This window comes from Macaca mulatta, chromosome 19 (assembly GCF_049350105.2).
Source record: "Macaca mulatta isolate MMU2019108-1 chromosome 19, T2T-MMU8v2.0, whole genome shotgun sequence".
In the NCBI taxonomy this organism is placed as follows: domain Eukaryota; kingdom Metazoa; phylum Chordata; class Mammalia; order Primates; family Cercopithecidae; genus Macaca; species Macaca mulatta.
Genome location: NC_133424.1, coordinates 65,616,557 through 65,643,502, shown reverse-complemented (window position 1 = coordinate 65,643,502; position 26,946 = coordinate 65,616,557). Strand labels below are relative to the sequence as shown.

The window sequence follows — 26,946 nt, the reverse complement described above, 5'->3', positions numbered from 1 at the left end:
GCGCTAATCTGCGCGCGCAGGACAGAAGCCAGGCCTGGGCGGGACCCGCGAGGAGGTGGGCGGGGCCTGGGCGAGGTAGGGGCGGGGCGCGAGGCGGAGAGACCTTGCGCTTTAGAACCCGCAGCGGGCGGGGCCGGGGCGGGACCTGTGCGCCTCTCAGCCTTGTTCCCAGCACCTCTGTTTCCGGGTTTTGGAGGCGAGACCCGCCAGGAAGGCTGAGGCATGATTAAAAAGCCCTGGAATTGTCTGAAACGGGGATGCAAACTAGAATGTAAAATTCAAGGCCCGGCCTGGGCGGAAAGTACGATTTCATGCTGACCGCCCACAAAACGGAACAGAAATTCTCTCCCTTTCTATTCTCCATTCACTCGGGAGGGAGAGTCCACCCTGTGCTCAGCTTCAGAGACTTCCCTAGGACCATCGCCTGGGATGCAGGACGGACTGCTCAGGTCAGCTAGGGAGGACCTGCTGGATAAACACAGCAAAGATGCGGGCGCGGGGGCGGGAGCCTGAGGTCCCAGCTACTCAGGAAGCAGCGGCGGGAGGATTGCTGAGCCTGGGGATCCAGGCCAGCCTGGGCGACAAAGTAACACCCCCTCCCGCAGGGCTCCTTTCGTCTCTCTCTCTCTCTTTTTTTCTTCATTTTCTTTTAACATTTTAAAATAAAATTTTGATGGTGTGAGATAGGGATCCAACATTATTCTTTTCCTTGTGGTTATCCAGTTAGTTGTCCCAGCACATTTGTGGAAGAGATCTGTTACTTTATTTATTTACTATTTCTTTTCTTTGGTTTGAAAGAGTATTTCTCTGTCGCCCAGGCTAGAGGGCAGTGGCCCGATAGATCCCATCTGGGCTCACTGCAGCCAATGGACACTCCCCTGCCCACTATGTGGACACAAAAAAGAAATTTACCTCCAGAATCATTCAGGAAATGTCTAAACCCAAAAGCTGCCATTGTCTGTGGGACTCCTCTAGGGAGGAGGAATAAGGTGTTGGCTACAATTAGGTGTCTGATAATCAAATCTGTGGACCTTAACCTGCACCCAGTGATGTAAAATAACAGATAATGGTAAATAAGAGAGAAATTCTCCAGGATTCTAAGTGTAGTCTGCGATAAGAACATCATTCCCATTGCCCCATCCCAGCAGCCGTTCTGTCAGTTCCCAAAGGCTGCTACTTGTCTTCAGACACACAAGATCCTGCAGGGAACGTGATGCATGAGCGAGATTTAAAAGGCAGCTGGTAGTGGGTGGGGGGCTGAGATGGGAGGTTCCCTTGAGCCAGGCACCACCATTATAAAGACCAAGAGGACTCAAGCACAGAGAGATGACATGATTTGTGTAAATTCACACCGTGTTTGGGGTGGAATGGGGACTGATCTTGTCTGGGCTGATTTCAGAGTACATTAACCACCATGCTCTGTTGCCAAAGCTAGTTAGCAGAGTTCTTCCAATAATGAAGATACATATTTAATTTTTATTTTATACCTTGTCTCTATATTTTACACAGGTACATTTAATTTCTTTTTCTTTTTTTTTTTTTTTTTGAGACAGAGTCTTGCTCTGTCACCCAGGCTGGAGTGCGGTGGCCGGATCTCAGCTCACTGCAAGCTCCGCGTCCCGGGTTTATGCCATTCTCCTGCCTCAGCCTCCCAAGTAGCTGGGACTACAGGCGCCCACCACCTCGCCTGGCTAGTTTTTTGTATTTTTTAGTAGAGACGGGGTTTCACTGTTAGCCAGGATGGTCTGGATCTCCTGACCTCGTGATCCGCCCGTCTCGGCCTCCCAAAGTGCTGGGATTACAGGCTTGAGCCACCGTGCCCGGCCCATTTAATTTCATAATTTTTTTTTTTTTTTTTTTTTTTTTTTAGACGGAGTCTCGCTCTGCCACCCAGGCTGGAGTGCAGTGGCCGGATCTCAGCTCACTGCAAGCTCCGCCTCCCGGGTTCACGCCATTCTCCTGCCTCAGCCTCCCGAGTAGCTGGGACTACAGGCGCCCGCCACCTCGCCCGGCTAGTTTTTTGTAGTTTTTAGTAGAGACGGGGTTTCACAGTGTCAGCCAGGATGGTCTCGATCTCCTGACCTCGTGATCCGCCCGTCTCGGCCTCCCAAAGTGCTGGGATTACAGGCTTGAGCCACCGCGCCCGGCCCATAATTTTGTTTTTGACCGGTTTCCACTGATGTGTCAAATATTACCCCAGAGGCTGATACCAGTTATGAATAAATCTTTAAAGACCTTGATTAAATGTAGATACCCTGATTGGAGTATAAAATTACAGGAATCTGCCTCATGACTAAATTAGATTTAAACAATTGACCCCCTATCAGGACAGCTACACAGAGACTCACTTCTTTTTATGCCAGGAAAGAAAGTACAATGGCACCTACCACAGGCATTAATGGACACTCTGATATCATGTTCTACCTGACGTAAAACACTAGAGGATGATCAAATAAAGTAGGGTAGAAATTAAATTATCATGGCCCGGCGCGGTGGCTCACGCCTGTAATCCTAGCACTTTGAGAGGCCTAGGCAGGCAGATCACCTGAGGTCAGGAGTTCGAGGCCGGCCTGGCCAACATGGTGAAACCTCGTCTCTACTAAAAATACAAAAATTAGCTGGGCATGGTTGTGCGCGCCTGTAATCTCAGCTACTTGGAAGGCTGAGAGAGGAGAATTGCTTGAACCTGGGAGGCAGAGGTTGCAGTGAGCGGAAATCGCAAGACTGCTCCCCAGATCTGGGCTACAGAACAAGATTTGGTCTCAGAAAAAAAAAAAAAAGGAAAGAAAGCAATGGACTTGTGAGCATAACTGAATACCAAATAATATAGAAATGTCATAGAAACGTATAGTTTACCAATATTTACATATATATTACTATATAATTATACTGATGTATACTTAATTATATTGATGTATAGTTATATAACTATATAAAATATAGTATTACAAATATAGTTTATCAATATATAGCATACCAATTTCAATTAACAGAAATATCCCAAATGGTAATAATTTTCTAGCTAGACTGACAAATTTTTTTCTCAGTGCAAAAAAGTTTACTGGTCCTATGATGTTGTAGGCAGGTCTCCAACTCCTGGTGCTACTCCTGTGTTTATGTTATGTTACCAAAAGGAATTTGGCTGGTAATTTCCTAATGAATGAAGGTTACTAGTCATTTGATTTTTTTTTTTTTTTTGAGACCGAGTTTCGCTCTGTTGACCAGGCTGCAGTGCAGTGGCGCGATCTCGGCTCACTGCATCCTCCGCCTCTCTGGTTCAAGTGATCCTCCTACCTCAGTCTCCTGAGTAGCTGGGATTATAGGCACCCGCCACCATGCCTAGCCTCATTCAGCTTTGAAAGAGAAAACTGTGTGTAATCCCAGCATTTTGAAAGGCCAAGGTGGGTGGATGACTTGTGGTCAGGAGTTCAAGACCAACCTGGCTAACATGGTGAAACCCCATCTCTACTAAAAATACAAAAATCAGCCAGCGTGGTGGTCCGTGCCTGTAATCCCAGCTACTTGGAAGGCTGAGGCAGGAGAACCACTTTAACCCTAGAAGTGGAGGTTGCAGTGAGCAGAGATTGCACCACTGCACTCCAGACTGGTCGACAGAGCAAGACTCAGTCTCAAAAAAGTAAAGAAAAGAAAAGAAAGTTATCCTGGATTATCTGGGTGGGTCCTAAGTGTCCTTGAAGCAGAAGTGTATGTCAGAGAGATGCAACAGCGGAGGAAGTTAGGACCCAGGAGCACGAGGGTGATTTCATGTACTGGATTTTGAATATATGGGAACCAGGAGAAAATAATGAATTCTGACAACATTCTGAATGAGCTCAGAAGGACATTCTGCCCCCACAGCCTCAAGACTCGATCCCATGGCTTTGACCTTGATTTTGGCCTTGTGAGACCAGACAGAGTACCCACAAAAACCTGACACATTTCTCATCTATGAACTGTGAGAAAATAAATGGGTGCTGTAGTAAACATCTGGCTATACCATGGCAATTCATAAACACAAAATTAATGCACACCTGAACAATGTAATAAAATATTTAAACACTAAAATAAAAAGTAGTCATTTATATCTAAACATAAATTCACCAGTTTGAGGTGTAGCCTTCCTATACAATTTCATAGAATATCTAAAATTGCTTCTGAAATCATATACAAAATATGTATGAATATACACACCATTCAGATATTCTGTTCATTATTCAATATTTAAATATATATTTGCAGATTTACATTTCTGTCTAATTCAATAGTTTTCACCAACCAGTGATGTTTTTTCTTTTCTTTTTCTTTTTGAGATGGAGTTTCATTCTTCTTGTCCAGGCTGGAGTCCAGTGGCGTGATTTCAACTCACCTCAACTTCTGCCAACTGGCTTCAAGCGATTCTCCCGCCTCAGCCTCTGGAGAAGGTGGGATTACAGGCATGCGCCACCACACCCGGCTACTTTTGTAGTTTTAGTAGAGATGGAGTTTCACAATGTTGGTCAGGCTGGTCTCCAACTCCCGACCTCAGGTGATCTGCCTGCCTCGACCTCCCAAAGTGCTGGGATTACAGGTGTGAGCCACCATGTCTGGCCAATCAGTGATGTTTTCATACCAGTTGCAATAGATCTGTGCATTTTTTAAAATGCCACATCAGATTCCATGGTGATTGTGAATAAACCATGGCATTGCAACACTCCTTGTTCACACATCGACAGAGCTGAGTGTGTCCGTCTGTGTCCTGCCAGAGCACACATCACAGCATGTTGATCACGCTGACTGAGCACCTGTGGTGACCTGTGTGGTCCTTGGATAGATTATTATTGCACCATGGTGACTGCACATTCTCCCCAAGACAGACAACTGATAACAGACCTTGCGAGTAGCCATAAAATGTCACATTCCAACAAATGCGCACCCAGGTAACTCCACCCAGTACTGCCTCCTCTAGGCCCCTGTCATCCCGTAGAAGGCCCGAAAAGAACGGGATTTACAAGAAAATCTATGGTAGTTTTCACTGGGAGCCCACAGTTTGTGGCAGGAAATGGGAACGGATTTATTTGGGTTTTTTGCGGGGTTGGGGTGGTATGGGGTGGTTAGGGGGGTGTGTGTTGGGGAGGGTCAGTACACCCTATATCCCCACTGCTGTAGGAAAATCTGGGGGCATCTCTGGGAAGGCACCTGAAGACAGAGTAGAAACTCACATTTTGTTCTCCATGTAGGAACTTCTCATACCTGATTCTCTCCTGTGGCAAAGGATTATTATAAAATATGATGTTTGCTGGAAGTTTTTTGGTTTTTTTTTTTTGAGACGGAGTCTCACTCTGTCCCCCAGGATGGAGTGCAGTAGCGCGATCTCGGCTCACTGCAACTTCCACCTCTCGGGCTCAAGCGATTCTCCTGCCTCGGCCTCAGGAGCAGCTGGGATTGCAGGCGTGCGCCACCGTGCCTTGTTAAGTTTTGTATTTTTAGTAAAGATGGGACATCTCTGCGTTAGTCAGCCTGGTCTCAAAGTCCCAACCTCAGGTGATTCGCCCACCTCAGCCTCCCAAAGCGCTGGGATTAGAGGCGTGAGCCGCAGCGCCCGGCCTCTATGTAGCTTTGTAAAAATCCTTGTAGCTATCTCATTTAGGAATAAAATGGAAGGCAGGTATTTCTGACACAGTGCCCAGCTTGACTTTTCTCTTTGGCTTAGTAATTTTTATTTTGCTTTCACGTGCTTGTGACTGACATAATGCTCTGACACAGATATTGTTTTATGTAGATTTTTCCAAACTAGTAAAGTCCAAGGGTCTGTCATGAACTGGGTTATGGGAGACGAGAAGATTCCCAGGAGACTCCTGGTCTCAACCAATCCTCCCACCTCAGCCTCCCAAAGTGCGAGGACCACAGGTGTGATCCACTGAACCCAGTGGAGTTTTTAAAAAAAAAAAAAAAAAAAAAAAAAGCAACACACAAATTAAGGTACTCTATGGAATTACATCATTTGACTTTTTTTTGAAATGAAGTCTCATATATTCATTACTGACCCCAGCCAAACAATGGGTTCATAACAGATTCAGAGAGAAAAAATATATTCCCAATAAAACATGTCCAACTCTCCAGATGGTGGTGACATTTTCAGCTTCATATGGTAACGTGATTGAGACACTCAGACAGCATAAATATGTGTGCCATCTCATATGCAATTCCTTATAGACCTAGCTTGGTTCTTCTCCAATGTCTCCTTTTAAAGTTGTACCTGTTTTCTTACCAGTTTTGATCTGAATCCACTGGGGCATGGAACGATTTTGCTTTTGTTTCTTGGTCAGGAATCGCTTAATCCTGAAAGTCTTACAAGAAGATCTGGTGAGAAGCAGAGTCAAGTACACACACCACGAGAGGAGAGAGGAAGAGAAGGGGCTTGATATCTTTTTTTTTTTTCTTTTTGAGACAAAATTTCGCTCTTGTTGCCCAGGCTGGAGTGCAATGGTGCCATCTCAGCTCACTGCAACCTCCGCCACCCGGGTTCCAGCGATTCTCCAGCCTCAGCCTGCTGAGTAACTGGGATTACTGGCACCTGCCACCATACCCAGCTAATTTTTGTATTTTTAGTAGAGACGGGGTTTCACCATTTTAACCAGCCTGTTCTTGAACTCCTGAATACTATTTCTGCCGTTACCTGTCAGTCCTCTTCATTGTGGCACACACAAGCTTAATTTTTTTTTTTTTAAACTGATGTGGGCCAGATGTGGTGGCTCATGCCTGTAATCCCAGCACTTTGGGAGGCCAAGGTGGGTGGATCACAAGGTCAGGAGTTCAAGATCAATCTGGCCAATATGGTGAAACCCCATCTCTACTAAAAACACAAAAATTAGCCGTGTGTGGTGGTGTGAACCCACCAGGGAGGTAGAGACAGGAGAATCACTTCAATCCAGGAAGCAGAGGTTGCAGTGAGCCGAGATCACACCACTGCACCCCAGCCTGGTCAACAGATCAAGACACTGTCTCAAAACAAGGAAACAAAAGAAAACAAAAAACTGATGTGGATGGTGTGCCTGCTGCTCCTTGCATCACCTTCAACACTGTCTTGTCCCGATTCAAATGAGTTATCCATTTACAAACTGTTTATTTCTTTTGGGCATCATCTCCATAACCTTTTCATAAAGCATCAATGATTATATTATTCCTCTTCCCAAACTTTCCCATAATTATTCTTTTATTGAGACAGTATCTTGCTCCGTCACCCATGCTGGAGTGCAGTGGCATGACCACAGCTCCCTGCAGCCTCAACCTCCCAGGCTGAAGCCATCCTCCCACCACAGACTCCACAGTAGCTGGCCCTGCAGTCATATGCCACCATGCCCAGCAAATTTTTGTATTTTTTGTAGACAAGGTGGTTTCACCATGTTGCCCAGGCTGGTCTTAAATACCTGGGCTCACGTGACCCACCTGTCTTGGCCTCTGAAAGTGCTGGGATTAACCGCCTGAGACACTGCATCTGATCTCATCATAAATTTGATGTTTCTTCTTGTTTCAATTTTAGCAGAATTTATATTACTTTGATAGAATCTCTTTTCAAACTCATGTCTTATCCTTCTGAGTGCCTTAAACTAGAACCTGTTCAGACATGTTATAACAGATTTGTACCAGTTTATTTTGGTGCAAAAACTGTGAAATTCATGCACAATTTTCTCAAAATACTTATTTTTCCATGAATTTCTCCAAGACTGCTTGCACTAGAACACTATTCAAGAGGACATTAAAAAAAATGTAGATGTTCACGTGACACTTATTTCTGGGATGCAAGGAAGGTTCAACATATTCAAGCAAATCAATGTGATATGCCACTTGAACAGAAAGAAAGATGAAAACCACATCATCTTAATAGATGGAGAAAAAGCATTTCAGAAAATTCAAAATCCAGTCATCATAGAAATCCTAAACAAAATAGATAGAAAAGGAAATGTACCTCAACAATAGAAAGACCATCTGTGAAATGACCAATGAGTAAATAGTCAAGCAGGGAAAATGGAATGCTTTTCCTGTAGGATCTCACATGATGCAAGAATGCTCTCACCCCTTCTATTCAATCAATACTGGCTGTCCTAGCCAGAGCAGTGAAATAGCAGAAGAAATAAAACTCACCCAAATCAGAAAGAAAGAAGTAAAATTATATTTGTTTATAGATGACATGATCTTCTGTGTAGAAGATCACAAAGAGTCAACCAAAATACTACTGGAACTAAGTAACATATTCAGTGGATTTGCACAATACAGTATCAGCACCAAAAATTAGTTGAATTTCCATACTTTAACAATAAAAATTTTTAAAAATTTTAAACACTTCCATTTGCTGGAGAATGTAAAGTAAGAAATACTTAGAAATAAACTTAAAAAGCTCAGAAGTTCGTACCTTGAAATCTACAAACATTGCTCAAAATGATTAAAAACAGAGCTACAACCCATATTGATGTTTTGGAAAAATATTGTTAAATGATTATATAACCCAATGTGATTTAGATTCAACACAATACCCATAAAAATCCCTATCAGTTTTTTTTTTTAAAGAAAGAGAAAACAGGCTGGGAAAATGGCTCACGTCTGTTGGCCAGGTTGATCTCAAATTCCTGACCTCAAGTGATATACCTCCCTTGGCCTCACAAAATGCTGAGATTACAGGCAGGAGCCAGTGCCCAGCCCAATCCTTTTAACATAAACACTTTAATTTCAATTAATGCTTGAACTCAATGTTAAATCAACTCAACTAAATGCTGAATTGACTCTAATGTTAATTAATGCTTAACGGTTTGCTCTACTCATTGCATTTGGAACAACTACCTCCAAAATGAATGTTCTGATGTTCTTCAAGGAGTGAACTCAGACTGAAGACCTTGGCACATTGATGACATTTGTAAGATTTCTGTCCAGTATGCATTCTCTGACGCCTAATGACGTGTGAACGTGAAGTAAAGGCTTTGCCACGATCATCACACTTGTGAGGTTTCTCTCCTATGTTTCGCATAGAATGAAACTTGACTGAAGACCTTGCCACAATCATGACATTTGTAAGGTTTCTCTCCAGCATGAGTTCACCAATGAACTGCAAGGTATGAATGATGTCTGAAAACTCTCCCAAATTTATTACACTAGTATGATCTCTCTTCATTATGGATTCTCCAATGATTTGCAATGGTTGTAGCATTACTGAAGACTTTGTGACAAACATTACATCAGTAAAGTTTCCCTACAACATGAATTGCCTGATGGTAAACAAGTGTTGACTGCCCACTAAAGACTCTGTCACACTCGTTACACTCGTAAGGTTTCTCTCCAGTGTGAATTCTAGGATGTTGTGCCAGGTGCGAATCATACCTGAAAGCCTTGTCACAAACTTACATTTTTATGGTTTATCTCTAGTATGAATTCACCTAGGTCTTTCAAGGTTTGATGTGCAACTGAAAACTTTGTGACATTCTTCACATTTGTAAGCTTTCTCTCCAGTATGAATTCTCCTGTCTCTCGAGGCTTGATTGGCAACTGTAAACTTTGTCACGTGCTTCACATTTCTAAGGTTTCTCTCCAGTATGAATTCTGTGATGACGTGCATGGTGTGCCTGTTGATTAAAAACCACACCATATTCATTACACTTGTAAGGTTTCTCTCCAATATGAATTTTCTTGTCTTTCAAGGCTTGATTTGTGACTAAACTTTTTTCATGATTTACATTTCTAAGGTTTATCTCCAGGATAAATTGTATGATGACGTGCAAGCTTTGCTTTTCGATTCAAAACCCTTTCACAATCACTACACTTGTAAGGTTTCTTTCTAATATGATTTCTAGGACTACCAAGGTTTGATTTGAATCTGAAAGCTTCATCACATTCTTCACATTTATAAGGTTTCTCTCTAGTATGAGTTCAAGGTATGAATGATGTCTGAAAAATTTGCCGGTTTTATCACACTTCTAAGATCTCTCTTCATTATGGATTCTCCAATGATTTGCAATAGTTGTAGCATTACTGAAGACATGGTGACAATCACTACATTTGTGAAGTGCTGACTGCCCATGAAAGGCTTTGCCACACTCATTACATTTGTAAGGTTTCTCTCCAGTATGAAGTCTACGATGGCGTGTAAGGTATGACTTCCGACTAAACATCTTACCACACTCATTACACTTGTAAGGTTTCTCTCCAGTATGAAGTCTACGATGGCATGTAAGGTGTGACTTCTGACCAAAGGTCTTGCCACAGTCATTACACTTGTAAGGTTTCTCTCCAGTATGAAGTCTACGATGGTATGCAAGGTATGACTTCTGATTAAACGTTTTGCCACACTCATTACACTTGTAAGGTTTCTCTCCAGTATGAAGACTATGATGGCGTCTAAGGTACGACTTCTGACTAAAGGTCTTGCCACACTCATTACACTTGTACAGTTTCTCTCCAGTATGAATTCCCCTATGTATTACAAGGCTTGACTTGAAACGGAAAGCTTTGTCACATTCTTCACATTTGTAAGGTTTCTCTCCAGTATGAACTCTACGATGGTATGTAAGGGATGATGTCCGGCTAAAGGTCTTGCCACACTCATTACACTTGCAAAGATTCTCTCCAGTATGACTTTTCCGATGTATTTCAAGGTTTGATTTGAAACTGTAAGCTTTGTCACATTCTTCACATTTGTAAGGTTTCTCTCCAGTATGAAGTCTACAATGGCATTTAAGGGTTAACTGTTGATTGAAGTTCTTGCCACCCTCATTACACTTGCAAGGTTTCTCTCCAGTATGAAGTCTACGATGGCATGTGAGGGATGACTTGTGACGGAAGGTCTTGTCACACTCATTACACTTGTAAGGTTTCTCTCCAGTATGAAGTGTACGATGGCATATAAGGGATGACTTCTGAATAAAGGTCTTGCCACATTCATTACAGTTGTATGGTTTCTGTCCAGTATGAATTCTCCTATGTCTTTCAAGGTTTGATTTCCTACCGAAAGCTTTGTCACATTCTTCACATTTGTAAGGTTTCTCTCCAGTGTGAAGTCTACGATGGTATGTAAGGGATGACTTCCGACTAAACGTCTTGCCACACTCATTACACTTGTACGGTTTCTCTCCAGTGTGAATTCTCCTGTGTCTTTCAAGCTTTGATTTGAAACTGAAAGCTTTGTCACATCCTTCACATTTGTAAGGTTTCTTTTCAGGATGAAGTCTACGATGGCATGTAAGCGATGACTTCTGACTAAAGATCTTGCCACACTCCTTACACTTGTACAGTTTCTCTCCAGTATGAATTCTCCTATGTCTTTCAAGGTTTGATTTCAAACTGAAAGCTTTGTCACATTCTTCACATTTGTAAGGTTTCTCTCCAGTATGAAGTCTACGATGCCACGTAAGGGATGATATCCGGCTGAAGGTCTTGCCACACTCAGTACACTTGTAAAGATTCTCTTCAGTGTGAATTTTCCGATGTATTTCAAGGTTTGATTTGAAACTGTAAGCTTTGTCACATTCTTCACATTTGTAAGGTTTCTCTCTACTATGAAGTCTACGATGGCATTTAAGGGTTAACTGCTGACTGAAGGTCTTGCCACACTCATTGCACTTGTAAAGTTTCTCTCCAGTATGACGTCTACGATGCCATGTAAGGGATGACTTCTGACTAAAGGTCTTGCCACACTCATTACACTTGTAAGGTTTCTCTCCAGTATGAAGTCTACGATGGCATGTAAGGTATGACTTCGAACTGAAGGTCTTGTCACACTCATTACACTTGTACGGTTTCTCTCCAGTATGAATTCTCCTATGTGTTTCAAAGTTTGATTTGAAACAGAAAGCTTTGTGACATTCTTCACATTTGTAAAGTTTCTCTCCAGTATGAAGTCTACGATGGTATGTAAGGGTTAACTCCTGACTGAAGGTCTTGCCACACTCATTACACTTGTATGGTTTCTCTGCACTATGAATTCTCGTATGTCTTTCAAGGATTGATTTGAAACTGAAAGCTTTGTCACATTCCTCACATTTGTAAGGTTTCTCAACAGTATGAAATCTACGATGGCATGTAAGGGATGACATCTGACTGAAAGTCTTGCCGCACTCATTACACCTGTAAGGTTTCTCACCAGTGTGACATCTATGATGGCCTGCAAGGTATTGCTTCTGATTAAAGACCTTGCCACACACATCACATTTATATTGTTTCTGTCCCAAATAGATTATCTGACGTTTCCTTAAGAGTGAGCTATAATTAAAGGCTTTGCCACTCTCATTACATGGGAAAGATTTTTCTCTCATGTGTACTTCCTGTTTTTCTGTGAGTAATGAAGAATTCCGGAAATCATTCCCATAGTTATTAGATATATGGGTTTTGGGCCTACAAGAAATTCTTTGGGCTGTTGAAAATGAGGAAGCATCGTTGATAGACTTCTCAACTTGATTATCAATTTTCCCTTTGGTGTGAAATAGGTGCAGTTCAGGCAGATGTGAATGAAAGCTTAATCCAAGCTGATCTTTAATAGGCTTGTTTCCAGCATGACTATGATCATATCGGTCTGTACTACCTGTCAAGTTGTTGATTTTTGTAATGGGTGCTTCATGGCCATTTCTTTCATCTTCTTGCCACTGAAACTCAAAGTTATGAATATCTTTATCAATATCGTGGAAGCAAAAATCTCCAATGTGATGACTTTCATGTCTTTGCAAAGTCCCTGTGTGGAGCACTTCTCTATTGCCTTGCGCTGTTGATGAGAACTCCTTCATCATGCATTTGGAAGAAATAGCTACAAAATATAAACACCAAAATTTTCAAGTTAAGTACAGATGGTAAACAATGCTGAAATGTGTAACTATGACACAAAAAACAATACTTATTTTAAACTTTCCAAACATGACCCTCAAAGCTTAGGAACAGAAAAGCGTAAGATTCTTTAACAAATAATGGGCTATTACATGTGCTTCAAATTACTTTTACAGAAGCCTATTTCCAATACTGTGACAAAACAATGACAGGGCACAAACGTGTGTCACCTAAAGTAAGGAATAGTTTTCCACTGGGACCCTAAAGTGTCTAACAGTTTCCCAAAAATATCACTGTCACATCAATGAAAAGTATATATTCTTCATATTTGCTGTATAGAAATAAATGCTAAAGGATCACAGGAAATACTATATTGGTAAATAATCCACAACAAGCTTATGTAAAGATAACCAAAATCAATGGAAATTCTGTATTGTCAATCACAGCACTGAGAAGATAAGAAAAGACTACAAAATTTAGCCAGGCGTGGTGGCCCACATCTGTAGTCCCAGCTACTTGGGAGGGTGAGTCACAAGAATCATTTGAACCCGAGAGGCAGAGGTAGCAGTGAGCCAAGATTGCACTATACTTTAGCCTGGGCGACAAAGTGAGACTCCATCTCAAAAAACAAAAAAAGTTAATACAATGCTTTTCTAAATAACTGTCATAAAATTACCTATATCCATGCAGAAAAGGCACTTCGTGACATTTTAAATAATTTTTTTATTTTTACATTTTTGAGGCTAAGTTTCACTCTCTCGCAACCAGCTGGAATTAAATGGCCTGATCTCGGCTCACTGCAACCTCCGCCTTTTGGGTTCAACTGATTCTCCTGCCTCAGCCTCCTGAGTACCTGGGATTACAGGCACGGCACACGTCACCATGCTTGGCTAATTTTTGTATTTTTAGTAGAGACAGGGTTTCAACATGTTGGCCAGGCTGGCCTTAAACTGTTGACTTCAAGTGTTCTACCTGCTTCAGCCTCCCAAAGTCCTGGGATGGCATGCATGAGCCACAGCATCCGGTGGCACTTTGTGACATTAACTAGTGGACTGTGTCAGTTATACTGCATACTGCATACATACCGAAAAGCCTTATGTACAATCATAAAAATTAATTAGTAAAATATTGTAACGCATAAAACCAGGACGCAAATAAGTACCTTTATACAACCTGCAAAATTCTAAACAATTCGCTGCTAAGAAAAACTCCACAACTTTTACTTACCACCAGCGCACAATGTAAGAAAGGAAATACATGTTAAGATCACTACCTTCTGATTTATGAAGTCAAAAATGTACACAGCATTATAAGGAATAAGAATTGACTAAAGGCCAGGCACGGTGGCTCAGGTGTGTAATCCCAGCACTTTGGGAGGCTGAGGCGGGTGGATCATGAGGTCAGGAGTTCGAGAGTAGCCTGGCCAACATGGTGAAATCCCAACTCTACTAAAAATAAAAAAAAATCAACTGGGTATGGTGGTGGGTGCCTGTAATCTCAGCTACTTGGAAGGCTGAGGCAGGAGAATCATTTCAACCTGGGAGGTGGAGGTTGTAGTGAGCTGAGATCGCACCACTGCACTCCAACCTGATTGAGAGGGTGAGACTTCATCTCGAAAAAAAAAAAAAAAAAAAAAGAATTGACTAACAGTGCCAGAGGGTGCAATTATGATGTCACAACTACATTTATGAAACAGCCAGGCAATACAGCAATTCTATAGATACATATGCATTGTTGGCCTTAAATATCTAGTTCACTATGCACAAAATACAAAACACAGAATGTGTACTGGGAAAATGTTTAAACTGAGATCAGAGAAAACATTTTATCATTCAAATTGCACAATAAAAACATAAACAATATGATGCAGCCTCCCTGGTGTGAATGTTCTTATTGGCCAAAAGCCACGTTCAGAGTTTTTATTCTCCAACGGGATGTTCCTGCGGATGGGGCCTTTGAGAGAATTTGGTCATGGGTGTTGACTACTCATGAATAGGGCTTGTGCTTTCATAAAAAGAGATACAAAAGACTCATTTCCTGTTCCTTTTTCTCCCATGTCAGGACACAGCAGTAAGATGGCTGGGCTAAACCCTAAAGAAGGCTCTCACTAGGAACCAATTTGGCTGGCATCTTGCTCTTGGGTTTCCCACTTTCCAAATTCATGAGAAATAAATGTCTGTGTCTGAAGCCTCCCACTTTAAGCTATTTCTTTTTTTGTTTGTTTTTGAGACCAATTCAAGCTCTATCACCCAGGCTGGAGTGTAGTGGCAGGATTCTCCTGCCTCAAGAGATTCTCCTACCTCAGCCCGGAGTCTCACTTTGTCACCTGGACTGGAGTGCAGTGGGGCAATCTTGGCTCACTGCAACCTTCACCTCCCATGTTCAAGTGATTCTCCTGCCTCAGCCTCTCAAGTACTTGGGATAACAACCGTGTGCCACCACGTCCAGCTAATTTTTGTATTGTTAGTAGAGACAGGGTTTCACCATGTTGGCCTGGCTGGCCTTGAACTCCTGAACTCAGGTGATCTGCCCCTCTTGGCCTCCCAAAGTGCTGGGATTATAGGCTTGAGCCACCACGCCTGGTCAATTTCTTGTATTTAGTAGATTTGAGGTTTCACCATGTTGGCCAGACTGGTCTCAAACTCCTGACTTCAAGTGATCCGCCCACCTTGGCATCCCAAACTGCTGAGATTAGAGGCGTGAGCCACCTCGGCCGGCCAGTCTAAGCTACTTCTGTCAGTGAAATGACTGAGACAGGAAAAGGAGCACCTCATTATCAACATCACCAAAGGCTGACAGATCTGATTAAACAAAGGAAGTTTAGAGACTGTACTATAAATCTCACAATACTTGAAGCCATCTAGAGCAATAACATGTTTTAAAAATTTTAAAGGTGGCCAGGCATGGTGGTTCACGCCTGTAATCCCAGCACTTTGGGAGGCTGAGGCAGGAGGAACACAAGGTCAGGAGATCGAGACCATCCTGGCTAACAGGGTGAAACCTGTTTCTACCAAAAAAAAAAAAAAAAAAAAAAATTAGCTGGGTGCAGTGGCATGTGCCTGTAGTCCCAGCTGCTTGGGAAACTGAAGCAGGAAAATCACTTGAACCTGGGAGGTAGAGGTTGCAGTGAGCCAGGATCGCACCACCGCACTCCAGCCTGGGTGAGAGAAAGGAGACTCTGTATTAAAAAAAAAAAAAGAAAGAAAAGAAAGAAAAAAGAAAGAAGTCTAAAGAGTAATTCCAACCCACAAATATATATAAAGTTCTCCAGTAAAGGTATCTAAAAAGACAGACAGGCTGGGTCTGTCTGGTGGTTCACACCTGTAATCACAGAAGTTTAGAAGGCCGAGGTTGGTGGATCACTAGAGCGCAGGGGTTCAAGACCAGCCTGACCAAAAAGGAGAAACCCTGTGTCTATTAAAATACGAAATTAGCCAGGCGTGGTGGCACATGCCTATAATCCCAGCTACTCGGGACACTGAGGCAGGAGAATCGCTTAAACCCGGGCGTTGGAGGTTGGAGTATCCCGAGATTGTGCCATTGCACTCCAGCATGGGTGACAAGAACAAAACTTCATCTCATCAACAAATAAATAAATACATACATGAATAGGTAAATAAGAGGACTGATACAGAAACTGGTTTAGTGTACATTTTCTCCATAAATCAACTTTTTTTCTGTTATTTAGAAGAAAAAAGCATGAAAAAACATTGTACATAAATGTTTATGAAAATGCAACATACACAGAAATAATTCTGACATAAATAAAGAATTCCAGTGGAGAAAGAGTAGTTTCTGCAGGTTATGAATTTTTTTTTTTTCAGGCAGTCTCATGTGCCACCCAGGCTGGAGTGCAGTGGTGCAATCTCAGCTCACTGCAACCTCCACCTCCCAGGTTCAAGCGACTCTCCTGCATTAGCCTCTTGAGTAGCAGGACTACAAGCGCCCACCATGGTGTCCAGCTAATTTTTGTATTTTTAGTAGAGATGGAGTTTCGCCATGTTAGCCAGGCTGGTTTTGAACTCCTGACCTCAGGTGATTTGCCTGCCTTGGCTCTCATAGTTCTGGAATTACAGGCATGGGTCACAAGAATCATTTGAGCCCAAGAGGCGGAGTTGGCTGTGGTGAGCCAAATATCCCCACTGCACTGTAGCCTTGGTGGCAGAGTGAGACTCCATCATAAACAAACAAACAAACAAAAAAGGAAATAAGGGGGTCAAAGCATGTCTACACAAAAAAGCAATTAAACACAAAAAGTAGGAAATGAGAAATGAAGAACCAAAAAAACCTACAAGAAATACAGATAATATGTAAAAAAATCACAAAGGTAAGGTCTTGTCCATCAGTAATACTTCAGCTGTAAGTATTTAACTCTGCACTCAGAAGGCAAAGACTGGCTGAATCAACAAAAACCAACTATATGTTATCTACAAGAGACTCATAGACTCATATTAGCCTAAAGGACACACATATGCAAAGTTTTTTGTTTGTTTGTTTTTTGTTTTTTGTTTGTTTGTTTTTGAGACGGAGTCTTGCTGTGTTGCCAGGCTGGAGTGCAGTGGTGATCTTGGCTCACTGCAACCTCTGATTCCTGGGTTTATGTGATTTTCCTGCCTCAGCCTCTGGAGTAGCTGGGATTATAGGCATGTGCCATCAAACCCTGCTAATTTTTGTATTTTTTGTAGAGACGGGGTTTCACCATGTAGGCCAAACTGGTCTCGATCTCCTGACCTTGTGATCCACCCACCTCAGCCTCCCAAAGTGCTGGGATTACAGGCGTAAGCCACCATGCCCAGCCACACATACGCAAAAATTTTAAAAATAAAAGCCAATAATTAGGTATGGGGTTGGCGCCTGTAATCCCAGTTGCTCAGGAGACTGTGGAAGATCTTTTGAGCACAGGAGATCAAGATGAATTTCAACAACACAGCAAGACCCTGTCTGGAAAAAAAACCAAACTAAAAAAGTTGCCCGACATGCTGGCATGCGCCTGTACCAGCTACCAGGGGAGGCTGAGGTGGGACAATCACATCAGCCCAGGAATTCAAGACTGCAGTGAACCATGATCCCACCACTTCACTCCACCCTGGGTGACAGAGAGAGACACTGTATCTAAAAAAGAAGAGCAAATAAAAAGATATGCAAGGGCACATCCCCAGGAGGGAAGTTATCCTCACCCAGGGAGACCAGGTTCCTATAATTCTCCAACATCACAGCCCTGTATAGAGTCCTCTGAGCAGGGTCCAGGCATTTCCACTCCTCCTGAGAGAATTCTATGGCCACATCCCTGAATGTCAACAGACCCTGAAATGAAAACACATTTTAACCAAATGGTTATGGGCGGAATTCTTATCTTTACAGAAAATGAGAAGAAAGAGAGGTGAAAGCATGGATTTAAATGCAGTGAATATTCTAGCAAATCTGAGTAAGGGATTTCTCACCACATTTTGTCTTCCCAGTTGTGTTTTACCAAACTTTTTTTTTTTTTTTCCTGAGGTGGAGTCTCACTCTGTTGCCCAGGGTGGAGTGCAAAGGCACAGTCTCCACTCTCTGGATCTCCACCTCCCAGGATCAAGCGATTCTCCTGCCTTAGCTTCCTGAGCAGCTGAAATTACAGGCATGTGCCACCAGGACCGGTTAATTTTGTATTTTTAGCAGAAATGGGTTTTCACCGTATTCACCAGGTTGGTCTCAAACCCCTGACCTCCTGATTCGCCTGCCTCAGCCTCTCCAAGTTCTGGAATTACATGCATGATCCACTGTGCCCAGCCCAGAAACTTTTATTGACACACCAAGTGACATTCAGTATCTAGATATGACAGAGTATGAGTGATGTCTTCAGAGATGACAACGTTCAGAGTGAAAGATCAGAAACTAATATGTGGCTGGGTGCAGTGGCACATGCCTGTTATCCCAGCGACCTGGGAGGCTGACAAAGGAGAATTGCTTGATCCTGGGAGGTAGAGGTTGCAATGATCTGAAATCACACCAATCCAGCCTGGGCAACAGAGACCCCATCTCAAAAAAAAAAAAAAAAAAAAAAAAAAAAAAAATTACATATATATACACACACACATATATATAAATATATAACATATTATTTATATTTTTTTTATAAATAATCTTTTTTTTTATATATTAGCCGGGCACGGTGGCAGGCAGCCTGAGGTAGGAGGATGGCTTGAGACTGAGAGTAGAAGTTGCAGTGAGCTAACATTGCGCCACTGTGCTCCAGCCTGGGCAAAACAGTGAGACCTAGTCTCAAAATAAAATAAAATGCATGAAAACTAGATTACTCAAAGTATGAAAATCATATATATACATATATATATGTATGTCAACAAAATAATGAAACCTACACACACAAAAAACCAGATGTTAATACAAAGATTTGTCATTTTCCCCAGATTTTCAAAATGGAAAAGCTGTTCAAAATATATACATTTGTGTGTGTACATATGTATGTATATGTATATGTGTGTGTGTATATTGTGTGTGTGGGTGTTTATATATATAAAGGCTTTAAAAATATAAAAAGTAGCAAGTTTTGTTGACCTGAAGAGGAATCTCATCTTGCTGGAAAAGGACACTTTGGCAGTTGGGGGCAGGGGGGAATCTTGTGGGATCTAAGAAAACAGGAAATGCCTCATCCTAGAGGAAGCAATCACCCTTTCAACTGCCTGACCTGGAGGAATCCTCAGACATCTGTAGGAATGCAGGCGTGCGCAGAGGCAGCCACTATGGCACTCTTTATACAGAGAAAAATTGCAAAGAACCCACTTATCATTCAGCCAATTTCCAATGCAGATGGCAAAGAGTAAGCTCTCCACGTTTACTAACAAGACAACATGTAAATGTTCACAACCAGCAGGATCAAGTCTCAAAGTAAAATATTTCCTGGAACACAAAGAAGAAAACAAGACACTGGGGTCTACTTGAGGGTGGAGGGTGGGAGGAAGGAGATGAGCAGAAATAATAATTATAGGGGGCCAGACGCGGTGGCTCACGCCTGTAATCCCACCACTTTGGGAGGCCGAGGCAGGTGGATCACCTGTCAGGGGTTCAAGATCAGCCTGGCCAACATGGTGAAACCCTGTCTCTACTGAAACTACAAAAATTAGCAAGGCATGGTAGCAGGCCTCTGTAATTTCAGCTACTCGGGAAGCTGAGGCAGAAGAATTGCTTGGACCTGGGAGGCAGAGGTTGCAGCGAGTTCACATCATGCCATTATACTCCAGCCTGGGCAACAAGAGCAAAACTCAGTCTCAAACAAATAAATAGATAAAAAATAACTATTGGGGCCGGGCGCGGTGGCTCAAGCCTGTAATCCCAGCACTTTGGGAGGCCAAGACGGGCGGATCACGAGGTCAGGAGATCGAGACCATCCTGGCTAACACAATGAAACCCTGTCTCCACTAAAAATACAAAAAAAAAAAAATTAGCCGGGCGTGGTGGCGGCACCTGTAGTCCCAGCTACTCGGGAGGCTGAGGCAGGAGAATGGCGGGAACCCAGGAGGCGGAGCTTGCAGTGAGCCGAGATCGCGCCACTGCACTCCAGCCTGGGCGACATAGTGAGACTCCGCCTCAAAAAAAAAAACAAAAAAAAAAACAAAAAAAAATAACTATTGGGTAAGGGGCTTAACACCAGAGTGATGAAATAATCTGTACAACAAACCCTGATGACACTCGTTTACCTGTGTAACAAACCTTCACATGTAGCCCCAAATCTAAAGTGAAAACAGAAATATAAAAACTTTTTTATTTTTTTGAGATGAGTCTTGCTCTGTGCCCAGGATGCAGTGCAGTTACACAATCTCAGATCACTGCAACCTCCGCCTCCCAGGTTCAAGGGATTCTCTTGCCTCAGCTTCCTGAGTAGCTTGGATTACAGGCATATGCCATCACACCCAGCTAATTTTTGTAAAAAGATTTTTCTTTTTTTAATTTACTGCAGACCTTTTTCTAAAGTCTCATAACGATGCAGAAATACACAAGTACGAGACTTGCTCTGACAGCTGACACGGAACTGACAGTAGCGACTCCCCAGTGAGGCTGGAAGGAGGGTGGAGGATGTGACAGGGAACGGAGATGCCTTATGGCCAAGGGTCTAAGCTTCAGCTTTGCTTGGTGTTTTACCACAAAATAAATACATTCACCATGTGATGTTTAAATATAAAAATATATATTTAATAATATTATTGGGGCTGGGCACAGTGGCTTGCACCTGTAAACCCAGCACTCCAGGAGGCTGAGGTGGGCAGATCACCTGAGGTGAGTAGTTGGAGACCAGCCTGGCCAACATGGTGATAGCCGTCACTAATAAAAATATAACAAAATTAGCTGGGCATGGTGACACGTGCCTGTAATCCCAGCTACATGGGAGGCTGAGGCATGAGAATTACTTGGACCCGGAAGATGGAGGTTGCCTTGAGCCAAGATCATGCCACTGCACTTCAGCCTGGGCAACAGAGCAAGACTTCATATATTTGAAATATAATATTATCATAATATAATAATAATGATAATAAAAATTATTACCATTTTTACTGAAAACACCTGTTTTACAAGCCTCTCCACAGTAACACCACAGTCTCCATGAGCTTAATGTGCTAAGAATGGTTTAATGAATCTCCTGCTTTTAGGTTGATTTCATATTCTTAAAATAATGATGAAATAAAACATCATCTATCATTCATGTCTATGTATGAACTTTCCATTCTAATTAGTAAGATTTTTGGAGTCAGAAACACAGCAACTCACTCAATTACCTAAAAATGTAGTATAAAATCAGGCAGAAACATTTCTCCATATTGGTCGCCTTTTCTAGAATTTACCACATACTTTGTGCATATTAATACATGAATTCTGTTGCGAGAAGTTAGGGATCCCGAATGGAGGGACCGGCTGAAGCTGCGGCAGAAGAACATGAATTGTGAAGATTTCATGGACATTTATTAGTTCCCCAAATTAATACTTTTATAATTTCTTACACCTGTCTTTACTGCAATCTCTGAACATAAACTGTGAAGATTTCATGGACATTTGTCACTTCCCCAGTCAATACTCTTGTGATTTCCTATGCCTGTCTTTACTTTAATCTCTTTAATCTCGTCATCTTCATAATCTGAGGATGTATGTTGCTTCAGGACCCTGTGATGATTGAGTTAACTACACTAATTGTTCCTAAACCATGTGTGTTTAAACAATATAAAATCTGGGCACCTTGAAAACAGGATAATAGCGATGTTCAGGGAACAAGGGAGATAACCATTAGGTCTGAATGCCTGAGAGCCGGGTGGAACACAGCCATATTTCTCTTCTTTCAAAAGCAAATAGGAGAACTATCGCTGAATTCTTTTGCTCAGCAAGGAACAGCTCTGAGAAAGAGAATGCGTTCCGAGGGGTAGGCCTCTAAAATGGCCGCTGTAGGAATGTCTGTCTTTTACGGTTGCAGATAAGGGATGAAGTAAACCCCGGTCACCCATCGTGCTCCCAGGTCTATCAGGATGAGGAAATTCTCACCTAGTAAATTTTTAGTGAAAGTGGTTGTCTGCTCTCAAACCCTGTCTCCTGATAAGATGTTATCAATGACAATGCATGCCTGAAACTTCAATAGCAATTTTAATTTCACCCTGGTCCTGTGATCTCACCCTGCCTCCATTTGCCTTGTAATATTTGATTACCTTGTGAAGCATTTGATCTCTGTGACGCATATCCTATTCGTACACTCCCTCCCCTTTGAAAATCACTAATAAAAACTTGCTGGTTTTGCAGCTTGGGGGGCATCACAGAACCTGCCGACATGTGATGTGTCTCCCAGACACACAGCTTTAAAATTTCTCTCTTTGTACTCTTTCCCTTTATTTCTCAGACTGGCCGACACTTAAGGAAAAGAGAAAAGAACCCATGTTGAAATATCGGGGGCCAGGTTCCCCTGATAGACTTCCATCAGCAGTTGCTCTAATCCTGGTCCACAGAGAGGTGACAGAGCATCCAGATGTGGCCCCTGAACAATCCCTGCTGCCCAACAGCACTGACACCACGGGACCCTCACCCCGTCTCCATCCATGTCTGGTGTGAGCCCTTCCCAGGCCCATGCCCAGTGCCGCCTCTTCCCAAGTTCATGTCACTGGGTCACAAGAGATAAAATCTAAGCGCGATGAGAGTGACTGAGGGAAGGCATGGGTGAGTGTCAGCAAACCTGTCAGACAGGACGCTTCAGACTCAGAGAAGATTCCCAACTCCAAGGCCCAGCAGCATTTCTGAAGGGAAGGAGACAGAACAATCCACCGAGAATATCATCTCACCTGAGGAAGAGCCATCCCTGACTCCTTTGCTTTCCTCTTCCTCTTCCGGGTTTCTTCCTCATGTATCAAGAGTGTTTAGAAGTCAATCCTGAAAGTTAAAAATACGTTGTTTATTGCTCAGAATCAACACATCCCCTCCCTGTAACACAATGAAACATACAAAGGAGACCTCACCCTGAGGAAATATGGTCCCCTCTACTGCCCACTGCAGAAGGGACAATAAACTCCTATAGGAAAACTCCCACTTCTCTCCTGGAGGAGCCCACACACACGCTCCTGCAGTGGGGAGCTGGGCTGGAATGAGCTCCCCTTCAGGGTACAGACCCAGCCCTGACCAATCCTCAGCCCAGACCCTGAGGATCACTTGGGCTCAGGAGTCCAAGACCAGTCTGGCCAACACGGTGATATACTGTCTCTACTAAAAATAGAAAAACTGAGCAGGCATGGTGGCTCATGTCTGTAGTACTAGCACTCTGGAAGGCCGAGGAGGGTGGATTACTTGAGGTCAGAAGTTCAAGACCAGCCTGGCCAACATGGTGAAATATAAAAAAAGTAAATGGGCTTGGTGGGTGTCTCTCTACTCTACTAGTGGGCTTGGTGGGTGTCTGTAATCCCAGCTACTCAGAAGGCAGAGGCAGGAGAATTGCTTGAACCCAGGAGGTGGCAGTTGCACTGAACCAAGATCATGCCACTGAACTTCAGCCTAGGTGACAGTGTGAGACTCAAAAATAAAATAAAATAAAATAAAAATAAAACTACAATAATTAGCTGGGTGTGGTGGCACACACCTGCAATCTCAGCTATATGGGTTGCTGAGGCACAAGAATCATTTGAACCCAGGAAACAGAGGTTGCAGTGAGCCAAGATCATCAGACTGCACTCACAGCCTGGACAACAGAGACTCTGTCTCAAAAAAAAAAAAAAAAAAGTTTCTGATGTGATTGATGCAGGGATAATAAAACCTGAGTAACGTGATAGAGACTGATGGGCAGAGAGAACTTCAGATAGTGGTGGGAGGGCATGGGAGACAGCTCTGAGCCTAGACCTGAACGAGGAGAAAACGGACAGTGCCTTTTAAAAAGCACAACATGCTTTTTAAAGGCATTATGCACTAAGCTCACATTCCCTTAAATATTGTTTCCAAAGCTGCTCAGCCTCTAGCCCAGCTGGAATCTCCAGGAAGAGGCAGAGAGAGTTTGAGAAAAAAGACGCAGGGGAGGACAGGGTGGTGAAAAGAGAAAGCAGCCTTCCACACCCCAATTTACACGCTTCACCGTATCCTAAAGTTGCAAGCAGCACCTGAAATCATCACTAATGAAACAGAAAATGCATTCGACTTACCGGCCCAGCAAGCCACGAAAATGAGCAATGCCATCTACCAAAATAGATTAACTTTAGACTAGTATGTAGAAAGTTTAATCTAACTAATTGCTGCCTAGAAATCCATGACAATAGGAAGGCTATTATAGAAATAACTGCCAGAGGCCGGGCGCGGTGGCTCAAGCCTGTAATCCCAGCACTTTGGGAGGCCGAGTCGGGTGGATCACGAGGTCAGGAGATCGAGACCATCCTAGCTAACACGGTGAAACCCCGTCTCTACTAAAAAATACAAAAAAAACTAGCCGGGCGAGGTGGCGGGCACCTATAGTCCCAGCTACTCTGGAGGCTGAGGCAGGAGAATGGTGTAAAGCCGGGAGGCGGAGCTTGCAGTGAGCTGAGATCCGGCCACTGCACTCCAGCCTGGACCACAGAGTGAGACTCCGTCTCACAAAAAAAAAAAAAGAGAAAGAACTGCCAGAATGAAAAAATTAGCCCAAGTTCCAGTCCACACTTAGAAAAAGTAGGCTCCTGAGTCCCTCTTTAGAGGCTGGTTTTCCTCCTTCAGTATATTCAAAACCTTAATAGGAGTAGTTCCAGCCATACTAAGAATTTGTTTAATACTCCCTTGCCTCTTACCTCTCCTTGTTAAGAACATTCAATCAACGATAGAAGCACTTGTAACCAGGCAGACTACCACTCAGCTAATAGCTCTATATAAATATCAGCCTGTGCCTAAAGAAGAAAACCTGCTCTTTCATGAAGAACCCAGTAACAGTGATGCTTTCTATTAAAATCTTGTTTATAACAAGCATCTAAGGGAGGAAACTGAGGTAGAAATTTTAAAAATCAATATGCATTCATTCACTCCAAGAAAAGTAACGGGCAAGGCAAAGGTTAAAAAGAAAAGAAGAACCAGTTTTCCTCTGCCTAGCAAGCTCACTTCAAGAACAGTTATAACACTGTTTGCGAAGTCGAAGGCAAAGGAACAGGCTCCAGACAGCCCCCCACCTTCTCAGAACAAGGGTGAAATAAAAAAAAAAAAAGGACAAATTTGTGTATTTAGCTGTTCTTGTTTTTCTTTCAACGCAGCTACAAGGCCACCAGCGATGGAAGGACACAAGTTACGCTATGCTATAGATTACCTGACCTATCAATATATGATTAACTCTTTTTATTCAGCTTCTGAAAGCAAAAAACCCCACTCTGTGTTTGTTGAAATGCTCAGCTTTTTTGATGTAAACCCACGGAGCCTGTGCGTACCTTAAATAAACATCATCCTGTCTCCCCCATATCAGTCTCTTCTCAGTTTCCCACAACACCATCTCTGCGCCTTCTCTGATCTCTCCATTACATTCTCTCTTCCCTGTTATACCGCCCTGACCCTAGGTTCTAGCAGCCTAGATCCCCAGGTGTCCTCCCTGCTGTGGTTCTCCTTCTGTTCTCTTTGCCACCAGCACCACTCTGTCTGCCCCGGCTCCAAGTGCTTCCTCCTCTCCCTCACTCTGATGAGCCTCCCTCTTTGCTGCCCCTCTCCCTACCTTGCTGTCCTTCATCTCTCTGTACATCTAGCTTTTCTCTACATTTCTCCAGTTGCTTTTCTCCTCCTGCTTTCTTACCGTTTTCTTTTCACTTTTGCTGCCTCTCGGCAAATCCCTCACCCATCCTCTACTTTGCCATCTGTTGTGGGTCTTTCTCATTCTTCTTTTCTGTCTCAGGTTTTCTACTGCTCTCTCTCCGTCTCCTGATCCCTTTGGCCCACACAATCACAGGAGGGTTTGGAGTAAGACGCCTGCATCCCGGTGGAGCGCATTTTCCAGGGGCTGGAGGTGGACAGGCAAGAACACCCCGTGTCACAGGACAGGCCCCGGGCACCTCCCCAACGCGGGCTCGGGGAAGCGGTGACTGTGGAGCGGAGACCTGTGGAGCAGCAGGGCCCCGCACGAGGACGGGGGTGAAGCGGCGATGGCGCCTTAAGACAGTTGTGGGGTGGGGTCTGCAGGATCCCAGGACAAGGCAGAGGACGCGGCCTTCCCGGGACTGGGGCAGCGGCGCTGCGCTCCAGGGGCCTACGAGGGCGAGAATCCACCACTCCGGTGAGGACTTTAAAAAGCGCGGGGCGGGAGGAGTCAGAAAAAGGTTTAGAGCAGGAAAACTAAGCGTAGAAAGTGTATACGTTGCCCTATAGCAGAAAGACGCGGGACGGGACCAGCCTCAGGGCGACCTAAAACCCAAAAGGAAGCGACCCCCGGCCTCTCACGGGGATGTCTCAATTTGCTCTGGGTGAAGGACGACGGCTGAGAATTTCCAGGTTTGTGGGGATCCCAGGTCCCAGCTGCGGAAGCGCCGGGGACCTGGGAAACGCAGACAATAGAAGTCAGGACGAAACTCACGCGCCGCGTTGGAACCGTCACTCCACGAGATCCGCTTCCTGGTCTGCGCGAATCTGCGCGCGCAGGACAGAAGCCAGGCCTGGGCGGGACCCGCGAGGAGGTGGGCGGGGCCTGGGCGAAGTAGGGGCGGGGCGCGAGGCGGAGAGACTTTG

General features: G+C 43.5%; 1 protein-coding gene, 1 long non-coding RNA gene and 1 pseudogene across 5 annotated transcripts; 1 reads left to right on the top strand and 2 right to left on the bottom strand.

Annotated features, from left to right (window-relative positions):
• The first annotated feature begins 7 nt into the window (after positions 1–7).
• On the top strand, positions 8–8,126 carry LOC144337296 (uncharacterized). The gene is made up of 2 exons (XR_013410269.1): positions 8–1,804; positions 5,563–8,126. It is a non-coding gene; the product is annotated as an uncharacterized LOC144337296 (long non-coding RNA).
• Positions 887–1,132, bottom strand: MACMULV1R-PS1044 (vomeronasal 1 receptor macMulV1R-ps1044 pseudogene; annotated as a pseudogene).
• LOC720207 (uncharacterized) lies at positions 8,127–26,839 on the bottom strand. 4 transcript variants are annotated; one of them, XM_028839425.2, is made up of 5 exons: positions 26,795–26,839; positions 26,021–26,224; positions 23,085–23,172; positions 17,955–18,081; positions 8,127–12,760 (listed from the first exon to the last, which is right to left on the bottom strand). In XM_028839425.2, exons 3-5 carry the CDS (start codon positions 23,097–23,099, stop codon positions 9,942–9,944), a joined length of 2,961 nt encoding a protein of 986 aa, XP_028695258.1. In that variant the 5' UTR covers positions 23,100–23,172; positions 26,021–26,224; positions 26,795–26,839; the 3' UTR covers positions 8,127–9,941. The 4 variants fall into 4 exon arrangements, with proteins under 4 accessions (XP_028695258.1, XP_077837331.1, XP_028695259.1 ...); XM_077981205.1 differs by lacking the exon at positions 17,955–18,081; XM_028839426.2 differs by lacking the exon at positions 26,021–26,224.
• Positions 26,840–26,946: the final 107 nt, after the last annotated feature.

Bases quoted from the DNA above. Each gene is read 5' to 3' on its own strand.
- LOC720207 (XM_028839425.2), bottom strand. The intron at 12,761-17,954 runs GTGAGGATAACT...TATATTTTGTAG, and splicing joins TAGGAACCTGGTCTCCCTGG to CTATTTCTTCCAAATGCATG.